The sequence below is a fragment of the Xyrauchen texanus genome, chromosome 6 (assembly GCF_025860055.1).
Source record: "Xyrauchen texanus isolate HMW12.3.18 chromosome 6, RBS_HiC_50CHRs, whole genome shotgun sequence".
NCBI lineage: Eukaryota > Metazoa > Chordata > Actinopteri > Cypriniformes > Catostomidae > Xyrauchen > Xyrauchen texanus.
This window is the reverse complement of record NC_068281.1, coordinates 40,013,882-40,027,411: the sequence shown is the minus strand read 5'-3', so window position 1 is coordinate 40,027,411 and position 13,530 is coordinate 40,013,882. Positions and strand designations below refer to the sequence as shown.

The 13,530-nt window shown below is 35.9% G+C and overlaps 1 protein-coding gene across 1 annotated transcript in view; it reads right to left on the bottom strand.

The window, feature by feature from the left end:
* The window catches only part of pth1r (parathyroid hormone 1 receptor), an 80,109-nt gene extending 66,964 nt beyond the window's left edge, over positions 1-13,145 (bottom strand). The window contains exon 1 of the mRNA XM_052129028.1: positions 13,033-13,145. Coding sequence (XP_051984988.1) covers positions 13,033-13,107 — 75 coding nt within the window. The 5' untranslated portion in view covers positions 13,108-13,145. The remainder of the gene's footprint in view (positions 1-13,032) is intronic.
* Positions 13,146-13,530: the final 385 nt, after the last annotated feature.

Genomic DNA, 13,530 nt, shown 5'->3' with positions numbered 1-13,530 from the left:
TTAAGTTGCTGCTTTAAAACACCTTGCTCTCTCTGGATTGCGATGTATGCATTACACGTAAACTGCATGCAGTGTTGGGGAATAGCTAACTACAAGTAGTGACGCTATTTACTTAACTACATTTTTCAGAAGCTTGACAGTAGCTCCGCTGCTTTTAAAACAGTTTAGCTTTTCTAGTAGCGAACTACATTTTCCAGCAAGTAGCAGTGTAGCGCGACCAAATGCTACATCATGTTTTGGTCAGATTATAACTAACAGCCTTCTTTATAGCGCAGAAGCCAAATTTCTACCAACAGAACATCTGACGAACTTGAAGCGTATTCTGACTGCTGAGCAGAATACTCAGTATCAGTATTCTTCTTCTTTTGTAATGGTAGATCACAAACTAAAATAGTGCATTATTGCCTTCTACTGGCAGCTTATTAAGGCTCACTTGAATAATAAGAGGCTGTCTGATGGTTAAATTATTAATTAATTATAACAATTAATTTACTGGGAGAAGCGAGAGAAATAATTCTTATCGTACATAAATATTTGATAACACATTTTCTCTATTTCTAAGCATTTAATTAACTATTATTTTCATGTAAAATAAATAAAATGACTGGTAAAATAAATAATTTATTATGGCATGTATTATTTTGTGACTATCTACTAAAAGGCATTGACCATATGTCCTCTTTTTCCTGGACATGTCCTCCTTATCGGACATGAAAAACATGGCCGGCAGGGATTGCCAAATCGAAATATCCTGGATTTGGCTTTGTCCTAATATTAATGTTCTATCTACAACATTCTGTGCATTTGATACAGCGCATCAGTTTTCATGTGTACATGTGTCCTTATGTGATTATTCTGGCTATTTACATGTTTTCTCTTGCGCTTGCCCGCTAGTTCGCTCCACGTGCCGTGTGTGTGCATGGCAAAGAGATCTCCAGACGTGCATTGCCGCTCTCAGCAAGAAACATCTATAACGTAAGTACATTTTTAAAAGTATGTTCCACAACTTTGCAAATTATTAAACAGAACACCTGTTTTATCAGACTCATGCTTACTATGTTAAGTCACTTTTAACTGAAAATGTTGACTATACTGAGACAACATCAAATAGCCTTTACTACGTATCAGTGATTTAAATGAATATGACGGATGAAAATAAACCATGATGGAAATTTTATAGCTAGTCCATCAGATATTTGTAGCGCAACCTCTGTATGTAACCTGTAATGCTGGCACTTAAGAAAAGTAAGAAAATACAATGAACAAACACAGGTGAGAGCAGAAAACAAGCCCTGAGAATCTTTTCATATATTACCCATACTACATATTATGTGACAAAGTGTCAGGCCAAGGTGTGTTTGTCATAAAAAATTGATCTTTAGGGAAGTTGGCTACACCTGGGCAGGAGGAATGAAATGTGTGAAGTATACCTGTAGAATAAATATATTTTGATATTTTCTGTTTTTTATTTTATTTTATGGCCATTATAAAATGCATTAATGTTACTATTCATTAAATGCATTAAATGCATGTATTGTATTTAATTAATACATTTCTAAATTAATAAATGTTATTAGTGTAAATGTTATCATTATTATATATTTTTTATAGTAACATTACAAATATATTGCCTCATTAAGTAGCTTCAATGTTGCTAGCTAATTTTTGTTAGTAGCTTGTAGTGTACTTTTTCAAAAGGGTAGCTTGACAGAAGCTTAACTACTTTAAATTATGAGTACCTTGAAGCTCGTCAAACTACAGCTTCAAAGTAGCTTCCCCAACACTGACCGCAGGGCTGAAGGGAACAACTAAGGTAGTGAGAGACAATATAAAAATTGGCAAATTGGTCAACACTCATATCTCCTGTTTCTGTAATTGTCTGGCAACACACCTCAATGGCACATAGTTGCTCAGTTCTGTTCATAGTTCAAAGTTTATGAAAGTTCAGTTTTCAATATGTATATTTTTCAGAAGTGAATTTGGTTGTAGAATGCTGTTGTCATTCTGACATCCCATGTCCTACAAAATGTGATAAAGCACTCAAAGAAGGAGTGACACCCATATTTAGCTGCTGTGTGTACGTGACCTGTGTCTATACACTGTATAGCTTCTGTCACTACATTATATTTGATAAAATGTAATTACTCCAGTAACAGAAATTCAAGCATCTGATAGAAATTTGCCAAAAATGTTCAAAGTTGTAATAGCCTGTAAATTGTGTGGGTTATATCAAATGACACACTGCGAAAAGGTAGCGAGAATTCCCTAAGGTCTGTCAAGAATCTTGACATGTTCTTCCTATAGTATCTGTAATGACTATGCTCTTCACATAATCCTACTGCACATGTCCCTTTGAAACTTGTCAGCTTCCCACATATGGCACACATCATTCCAACCAGACATGTGGAAAAATGTAAGAAAAAAGTCTACTCTTTTTGTGTATTCAAAAACAACCGCCTCCTACTTTTTGAGATAATGATCCCTGTGTCAGTACTACTCAGTTCTTTTGATACACAAAATGTTATATTGTTCTCATTTGACCACATCCCACAGGCTCAGGTAGCCAGAAGAAATCAATATATAATGAATAAAGGAAATGCATGAGTCGCTGTACACAAGGCTTGGCGAAACAGGGACTGCATCCAGAAACCTGACAGGCAAAATGCTTCTCATTGAAATCTCTGTGTTAGCTGTGTCACCTATATAGCTTGCTGTAAACGTGCCATTGAGTTACTCACGCTCCCACATTCTTTGAGAGGAAAAAGGTGGGGAAAAATCCTTCCAAAGGTCAAGGGAAGTCAAGTAAACAACATTTTCCTGAGTCAAACACCGCCATCGTATTGCCTACCATGCCAGAGAAACTGAGGCCTTCACTATTAACGTGCCAGTTATGAGTTCTGAGTCAAGAACTCCTGCCAGTACACACTGTATGTCAGTCCACAGAATGCAGCAAGTTTGGAATACTTCTCTAATTGTTTCTATCATCCAAAAAGAAAGATAGCAGTTTCCGTTGAGGATATTTCTTTCCACTTACTTTTATCCTTAACTGGGAGTGTGTAGCCCTCGTAGAGGAATGTTGACTCCTTAGTGGGAGTTGGCCTGCTATTTGTGTTCTTTGTTTTGATGTTCCAGGCCACATGAGTGATAATTTATAATATCTGCAATTTTGAGTTGTTTTAACCATATTAGAGACTCCACGGATAAAGGTTGTGTCTTACGTCATCTGGATTTGAAGGCTTCCCTCTTGAGAGGCACTCTTCTCTGGAAAAACTGCAAGAAATCCTCTAGTAATGCCCAATCAAAATACAGCACAAAAAATATCTTGCACATCAATGTGCGCAAGGGCTATACTATTTGGTAAAAAAAATATTATTCAGATTATTTTGACATATGTTTCAGGTTCAATATAAATTAAGCTCAATTGATAGCATTTGTTACATAATTATGATTACCAAAATTACCGAAGTGTCTATTTGCACCACAATGTAAATAGCATCTACAGTAATTTACTACAGTAATATGGTAGTAATATAGTAACCATGGTTCAATTTGTGGTTACTTTAAATTTACAAAAATACCATGGTGAAACCCTGGTTACTGTAGTAAAACCATTTTTTTTTTTTTCTAAGGTAAGGTTAAAGTTAGGTTTAGGGGTAGGGGTTAATGTAGTTTGTCTGTGGGACTCAGCGATGCGCAAACTGTAAGTTAGTATTTAAATATGGGTGCAAATAGTATCTGACACTATTTGCATTGGGGTGTAAATAGCATATACCATTATTTGCACCAGGGTAAAAGTTGTATCTTCAGTTGGATATAACTTCATCAGATAAGGATAGTAAGAGATTTCATACCTCAAAATCATGTTAACAGGTCAAATGTTTATGTCTTGTGGCAATGCTTTTGATATGATGTGCATATTTCAATGTGTTTATATTGGACCTATTCACCTATTGTAAGTATATTAGTGTGACCATGATTTTCATTTTTTTCCTTCTTTTTTTTTATAAACAAGGAACAAGTCAGAATTATTTTTGTGGTAATTAACATTATGCCATAAATGGTGTTGCTTCAGCTTAACTTGTATTGAACCCAGAGCATTCCTTTAAGGTTAAAAGGCTCTTGTTGAATGTTTACATAATGTAAACCATGCGAGGTCACTGAAAACACTACATTTGTTATACTTTACAAAAAGGGCATATACCTGAACTAATTCTTAATATTCAGAATTTGTATAAATTATCTCCCTGGATTTTCCATGTAAATGATGATGAAGTGTAATATCTAGCTCCATCCAATGAAGCTCTAAACAAAACTGCACATTAGGGCTGCACAATATATCGAAAAATTATCGTTATCGCGATAATAGTATATGCGATATCCGTATCGCAGAGAGGTGCAATAAATATATATATTTTTTTTATGTGCCAAGCATGTGTGCGTTGCATGCATAAGTTGTTTATCCAAATTTGACCAATCAGATGGGGTCTTATACCCGCCTCACCAGTGGCTAGTGGCACAGAACCTAGTAGTGGCTCGGAGCAGAGAGGGTGGAAAATAAAAACTAATGGCAGGAGTTGAGACAAGTGAGCCGGAAAATGACAACAGCGATGAACTTGTGGCTAAAATGAACAGTACGTCTGAAATATGGCAATATTTTGGCTTCAAGAGAGAAGACGTGTACCAAATACAAGTACTGTGTAAGTCATGCCGAAAAGTTGTGGCCACATCGAGAGGAAATACAACAAATCTCCACAGTCATCTGGAACGCAACCACAGGGAGCAATATAACGACTTAAAAAGTAAGCTCAAAACTGCCAACGAAATGCCAAGTAAGGTTAACAATAGCAGAGTCTCACAGACAACCATAAATACAAGTTTTGAAAGTGTAACTCCTTATGAAAAAACGTTGAAACGCCACAGGGAATTAACAGAATCTATCACACACTTTTTAGCTAAAGACATGATGCCTGTTAACACTGAGCAGAGAAGGCTTTGTGACTCTAATTAACAAACTGGACCGGAGATATCAGCTTCCATCGAGAAATTATTTTTCTCAAGTCGCAATTCCACAGATGTACGACACATGCGTCAAGAAGTATTTCTGTATACCTGCAACTAGTTCACCTTCAGAGAGACTTTTTTAGTACAGCAGGAAATGTTGTGACATGCCAACGCACATGTTTAAAACCGAACAAGGTCAATATGCTAGTTTTCCTGGCAAAAAACCTGAAATAAAATTGCTTTCACTGTTAAGCACATATAGCATTGCATTGTGCTGAAATATAGGTTTAGGCCTACATGTTATTCTTGTGGATGTTGACAAGATGTAAGTATTTCCACTAAATAAAACTTTATTTGAGGCCTGTACACTTTGTTTAATAGTATATTTTTATTTAAAAAAATATATATATATTTTTTTCATTAAAAAATAATTTTATTTAAAAAAACAGGCAAGAAAGGGAATATTTTGTTTAAAAAATGCTCTTGTTTCAAGATGCTCTTGATGATTGCATAGTTACATGTGAATAAAGTAATGTTTGAGAGTAATGCATTTTATTGTGTTTTTCAGTCATTCATAGTTTTTTAAACTGAAGAATATCTATTACCTGTTTATTTTAGTATTATTTTTAAAATGACTAATAAAAATAGAATTTCTTTAGGGAAATATTATATCGCAAGAAATATCGTTATCGCAATATTCAACAACAATATCGCATATCACATATTTTCCCAATATCGTGCAGCCCTACTGCACATGATGACAAATGTTATGACAAAAGTTATAAATGATGATATTTGGTTAAATTTGGGCATGCTTACTTTAGATCAAGAGCAGAGTGCAATTTGCCATTTCACATTCTTTGTTATAAAGCCTAATTGATATAGTTGATCCATAACTGTTAATTAAAAAATAACACATCACAATAATGTGGAGCATTGTTCATAACCTTCTTGACTTTCGAAATATGACTTATTTCCAGCCAGATCTCACAAACAATATGTTGTGACATTTTTGCAAAATGGTATTGCATGGTTCTTTACAGTACATGTATCATGGCAGTTCCGAGGTGAAATGTTCACTGTGTAAAGTGAGGTTTTTTTTTCTCAAACAGATGAGGTTTTTAAATCCTTTTAGTTTTAAATCAACAAAAATGACCTCCCACAGCCTAACCCTTTCTCCCGAATTCCCACCCCTCCACCCGCTGTACTGGATTTACAATTTATCCCAATAAAAACTCACAATTTTCTGCATCCACACTTCGCTCATATGAGATTGTCCCTTTAAAAAAAAAAAAAAAAGAATATATATATATTGATATACATTTTTTATTCTGTGGTGTGGTAAGGGACCACCTGAACGTGGAGGTGGAGGATTTCAGAGAAAAATTCACAATACGGTAGCAGTGAAACCAGCTTATCTGCATGACTGAACAATTTAAATTATAGACAATAAGAGATCAATCAATTTGACTGAGATTACAAATCTAAGGACCTTAGGCTTACATCATGCAAGCCAATTGGCCAAACACATCACATTTAGATGATTGGCCAACAAATATCAAGTTCAAAGGGCCTGCAGTATCAGCTTGCGCCATGTAGATTTTCATGCTTGAACTTAGACATTTCTTGCGTAGTCCATGCTGTCATTTACCATTAACTCATGTTGAAATAAGGTTTAGTTTAGGTATTGAATTGTCTATACTACTGTATTTAAAAACAGAACATTAAACTCTGCTTAGCAATTAAGGCCAAGGTGTATTAGTCATTTGGCATGTATCTCGACTCAACACATTATGTAACACTGACCACAAAGACTGTATGAAAACAAAGCAGTTTGTATTGTATCCTTCTGGCAGTTTCAATCACTCTCGTGTTATGACAACACAAACCGTATCTTCATTAACACATCATCACTACACAGAGCTGCCAGGATATAACTTCTCTGCTGAAGATGCCTACTGGATCATGGCACCATTTTGTACCTCGCAGTGTCCTGCTGAATGCAATTAGAGCCATGTGGCATAGCAACTGACTCACTGGCTACTCCCATCAAGTGCTCGCAAGGTTACGAGGCATAAATAAAAAAAAGAAGAAGAAATAGTCTGATTGCAATCATGATGATTTGTATCTAGTAATAGACGCAAAAATGGAAGGGCCAATCAGCAGGAATTCTTCCTGAAGGTCAAAGCTGTCAAAGTAAAAGTGATAACACTGCTGATGAAGTGAAGCAGTCTTCACTTTCAATATTCATTCCTTTTAAGACACTCCAGCTGTATTTAGTGTGCAGAACACTGTAAGAATATTGCCAAACAAAATAGTTTATTTGGTGTGATGACGTGGAGAAGAGCCAGATTTTTGCTACGATGCTGGTGAACCTTGGGCGGTAAGCCAAAGTGGATCAACGTGTTCACTGTCTGTTTGTGGAGCAGCAGTGATTCATGTTGCTCTATTTGAATATTCAGTTCAATGAAATGCCTCAGTTTTTCTGGTCTGTATTTCGAGAGGAGATAGTAAGGTTGGAGGTGCTCAGACAAAAAATACATAAATAAATAAAAAATGAGCTCCACAGTTTAACTTGAAACATTGTTCTTCATGTAAGATATTTCAGAACAAAACGTGTAGAGATTAAATGTTAATAAACAGTGCAACGTGCACTGTGGCTGCAAAAAGTACGAAGTACAAAGTATCCCATTAGCATTAAAAATAATGCAATTCGTAAATAGTGTGTACATGCACAGTACGACACTTTAGGAAAACATAAATTAGGTATGCATGGGGGATTTCAAGGAATCACTTAATTGTTTTATTTTCTTATTTAAATTGCTGGTTACAGAGATATGGGCTGTAATAACTTTTGTGTCACAATAGATAACGCTGAAATAACCTATTTATAATTTTACAATTCTCTTGATTAGGGTTCAAAGTAACACTATGGAATGACTCATACTTCACTTTTTTTATGTACCAGCAAATGAAACACTTAATTAATTCTGACTGCTGATGCATCAAAGAATGTGCTGAAGTCTTACATTCTCCCTTTTGCATTTATCTCAAAAACCTCTTCTAAAGAAGAAAGAACAACCAAAGTCAACTAATCGCATTCAACTATTAAACTCACTAAAGAAACACTGCAGCAAACCACATGTGCTCAAAGGGTTTAAAAGAGTAAGACAGGTATAATGTGATTTAGAAAAATGATATATTGCCAGTCTGGCTGACTTTAAACAATTAAACATTATTGACTTCAGAGAATAAACTTCCAGAGTGATCTCATTAATTTTTGGAGGTACATTTTTGGACACTGAAATGTACAATATTGTTGTACTGATTGCATTTAAAACATAAACTGTTCAGAACTCTGCGAGGATTATGCCACAGGTGGGGGAGTTCAATAGTCCCATACATCCCAACACAATCCCATATATGGCAGGACTCTTAATTATTAGTAAATGATGGAGAAACATTCTGCAATAAACCATTTAAAAACCCTTTTAAATGGCAAATTTATTTATAAATGAAATCTGAATGGTATTAATAAAAATAAAGTCATTTGCACTCTTTGTATGGCTGAATTTTATTATAATCAAAACAAAACAAGTATGAAATATACTGTAAGTGATGTTAAAAAATAAACTGTAAATGATGATGATGTTAAAATTAGCTAAATGCTTTTAAATAAATGTTATGGCATTAGGCATATTTTAATATCATCTATTTTATAAAAAGCATTCATTCCGTTGTCTGTATCCTCAAATAATTGATGCTTTTCAAGTTGTACGTACTGCACATTTACGTAGGTTTATATTTTAGATGCAGCTAATACATTGATATTTAATTTATCATTGTCTCTTCAATTGATTAAAAAATAAAATGTATGCGTGTGTCTTAATAAGTTTAATAAGTGCTGAGACCTAATATGTAAATTATTAGGTCAAAAAAATCTAATAGAGAAGATACAAAAATTAAAAAAAACAAATATTAGCACCTATTTCAGATGATTAGAGTCAGTCACTGACAAAAGATTAAAGCTCCTTCTTTGATTTGCTTAATTTAACTTGCTTTTAACTTATATCTGGTTAAACCTGAAGGCTTTGCTATAACATAGTTCATAGATGTCTTCTGAACTGTTTTATTCAATTTAATTTTAATTCTACTTCTGTCGCCAAGCAGTTTAAATGATTATGGTCTGCTTTTTTGTGTGCAAATGTACGTTTTACCTACAATGGGCTCTTATGTACCTTGAGGTAATGCCTAATCTCTGAGAAATAGAGTTATAATGAAAAATCAATTCTGCTCATCTGCATCTTCCTCATAAAGCAGCACCATGCACAATGATGGACTTATAATACTGGCCAGATCTATACCTGCAGTGAGCAAGACATGCCATATGACCTTTTCTCATTGCCATTCTGGTTGAGTTTGAAGCCTAGGTGTTTGATCACAATATTGGTCTCATTATGACTAGTGAATATAGACTAGTGCTCTCACTGTGTTTCTGTGGACAAATATGCATGCAGGTGGGCAGCAAATTAACAACATAATCATGTAACAGGCATTAGTTGCATGCCATGGCTCCTGAGAAGTTGCATTTCCTCTTTAATAAATGCAAGAACATAATGAGTCACTTAGTTCAGACAGCGTTTTCTATAACAAGGCATGCTGGGTGACATGTTACCACATAGAGCGGATCTTAGATTGCATGTATCTGAGTGGTTCCGCTTAAATCAGAGTAGTCACAACCAAATCTTTGCCCTTTAAAAAAAGGCTCCCAGTGGGGAAAAAGCAAAGGAAAACACTGTGTATGCATCCAAAAGGTGCTCTTGGATGGCATGCATCTCCACACGAGAGGAAATCAAGCAATAAAGGGCATTAACAGAATCTCTGTCAAGTATTCAGAAAACATGGCAGGGTTTAAGGCCAAATGTCTGAGATCTAATGAAAATGATCTGAACATGCCGAATTATTTTTGCAAAATTATATTACATGGTTCCTTTCATGCATGTAATCTGATTAAAACTTTTGAGTAGTAATTAGTTCTATTTAGTGAAATATTTTTTGTTTCTTTTTTTTATGTAACTTACAAACACAAAGCAAAGAAATAGGGTGAAAAGTGTTTATGAACTGAAAGTCTTCCATTTCACTCAAGATTTGTGTGAATAAAAGTAGTTGTTGTAGCCTACAACAAGCCACGTAAAGATAATTTACAGATACAATAATGTGATTCTGGAGTCCTACAATCCATCACAAAAATATTGATTTCTGAACATTTGATTAATGTTCTGAGAAAAAGCAAGTATTTGTAACTCTATTATCCTAGCAGCACAAGTGTTAGATTTACACCTTTAGCTGCTTTACATTTATTTTCTTTGAAATATGCCCAGCCTAAATTACTCAATGCACTCATTAGCTTAATCATCTATTTACTCATGACGCATGCTGTATAACACTGTATGCCCCGGAGACAATCAGGAAGAATTAAAAAGATTTCTGTCAATCATTAGAATCACACAATTCACTCTGTAAAATATTGACCAAAGTCTCACAGTCTCTCTAATGCTATCCTTTTCTTTACAGTGGAGCAACAATTCCAGTCTCCCTCAGTCCTGCTCTTATTTACGCTCCTTTTATGTCACCTCTACTCTTCACTTATTTTATGCAATAGCAGTAACATAGTAAGCAATTTTCGATTATTTCACAAATAGTACAAAGGCAACTGTACATCTAAAGAAAAATCATGTCCTTTTCTCCCACTGCAAAGATTTTCTACTAACAAACCTATTCAGCATCGATCCAAAACTATGCTGATTGCTTTACTTTTTAATGCATATGTACTATAAGCATAGGCGGAAATCGGGGGTCAGGACCCCCCATCTGAGGGTTGTCCCCCCCTAAAATATCATTAAAATATGTGTATTGTAAATAATATAATGATATATTCTTAAAATAAATTATATAATATAATGATATATTCTTAAAATAATTTCCTGCTGTACTAAAAAGATAAAATTATCACCCCTGACTATAAGTGGCAAACACAATCTATTCTGGACTCTTTCTGATTTAAGTTTCTTAGAGGATCATTGTCACTTTACTTTCTACTCCAGCATACATCAGTCTGGAATACTTTAGCTGTGCCTTAAATGGTAACTTTTGGGTGATTGTGCTGCACCACTCGAGTCGGTCTCTTTTAAAGAACAAACCCTGCTGGTGCAATATTGGAAAATGTGTTTGGAAAAATCCTTGGCACAATCTCTATAAAATTGTATACAAAATCTACACAGTGGAGACTTGTTGACATGTCATTGATCTTGCTTTTAGTGAGAAACGAAGCCCAGCCTTCTGTTCATGCTGTGACAAATTGCGGCTTTCACCCTGGAGTGGGATTAATTACACAGTGCACATCAAACTGTGTGAAGTTCGTAAAAAGCGGCATCTTTTACCTGCCACATCACTACACATCCATCACCATGGTTTCAGAGGATCCTGCTTTTTCATAAGGGCACCAATACCAAAAAGTCACTGCTCTAAACAATAATAGTGCATGATGTTCATATACGAAGCATTAATTCAGCAGCAGCCCATCACTACCACTTCTTGTGTTTGGATTGCATCTAAGCAGGGAAAAGCTATAAGGGTGTGTAATAGAGTCATAAGGTTTTACCAATGGAACTGCACTTGATTAGAGTTTATAACAAATCAGGTTTACATGTTGTCGAGGTTATCTTTGGTTTAAAATGGCAGCTAATATGATCCATAAAGCATAATGGATTAGAACAACTACAGCATCATAAGTGCACGTGTCATAGTGGAAAATATGGCAGCAGAGCTGAGAACATTAAAACAGGAATTACAACCTAATGCTGATTAATTGATTAAGGGTGTGTTCACACTTGGCATGTTTGGTTCGATTTAAACAAACTCTGGTGCGATTGCTCTGTTGGTGCGGTTCATTTGAACAAGTGTGAACGCTGCCATCCGAACCTTGGTGCGCACCAAACAAGCGGACTGAGACCCCCTGAATAGTGGTTCTCGGTCAGCTTCCAAACAAACTCTGGTGCAGTTCAACTAATATATGAACACAGCATGGACCAAAGATGTCTAAATGGACCAGTAACCGGATGTGATGTCACAAGATGCAACCCTAAAAATCACATGATTTGATAACATACAAAGAGCGGCAACAGCGGTGTACGCAAAACGAAATGAGCAGAGGGCAAACATGGAGCAATGAGGAGGTAAAGTTCCTTGTTATCATTTGGTTCGATGAGGAAATTCCAAGTATAACTTGGAAAAATTCTCAGAAAATGTTCAGTGAAAGGTTAAGGGAAACTGGGCTCAACAGGAGTTGAAGCTGTCCAATCAGGTTGTGACCTTATCCTTATGCCTTTTGTTTAGCATCTTTAGGACTGGTGTGAAAAATGCCAGTGTGAACGCTAAGAGAACCAGGACTAAATGTATCATTTTCTTTTTTGGTCCGGACCAAGAGAACCAAGAACTGAACTACAAGTGTGAACACACCCTAAAACAGGGGGGTGCTGCAGCCTAATTAAGACATGCACTGGTGGTACCCGAAAGGCTGCAGGTTCGAACCCTCAAGGGTTGATCCATAACCAATCACCAGCGGGACCCTCCCTGTAATAAGTGTTCTGTGTAAGGGCGTAGGCAGGACATTACTCTTGGGTGGGCCTCAGTAAAAATGGATGGGCCAAATTTTCCAACCAAATTTTTATTTTTTTTTACCAAATTTTCAATTGCAACAGAGAGGCGACGCATTCAAACTGTTTTTTTACTTTTTATAAATATATATTGTAAGTCATAGAATAATCTCCAATATTCTGGGTCACCCGGCCCACCCTTGGCTACACCACTGGTTCTGTGAATCACTTGAGTCTTGAGATATAAGAAAGTAAGCTAAATTACACATTTGTCTAACCAATATGAGTGACAGATCGCTTTGAAGAAGAGACCAGACAACGCATTTAATTCATGAAAATGCATTTCTGCCATAAAAATAGCGATGTACGAACTTACCAGACCATAGACGAAACTCAGCAAGGTGCCGCAAAAGAGAAAACCCAAAGTGTGAACGACCAGTGAGGCTCCCATCCCGGCGTACAAATAAAGTTGACGCAAATTTATTGCGGCTTAAATGGGATTTCTCTAATGTTCACGTCTACTTAAGCACCGTCAGAGTCAGTCATTTCTCCTGCATCTGCTTTACATCGTGTTGCAGCGGCGTGTGAGCTTATGAATATATTCTCACGGCGTCTGCTTGTCACAGATCTGTAGAGTCAAACTGTTCCCTGCTTGCGTTTTATTTCTCTACATCTGTCTGCCTTTTTTCCTGAAATTACATCCACATGTCAGAGCTATTTATGTCCTTCTCCTTCTGCGGTAGGAAGTTCAAATGATTCTTTGTGGAGTAGAAACCGAGACTTTATTTTTAGGTCTGTTCAATTTCCCTTCAGCCTTGCTGTAAAAAGAGCGACATAATAAAGCGGCGTCCCTCAGGCTCAACCTCCAGTTTTC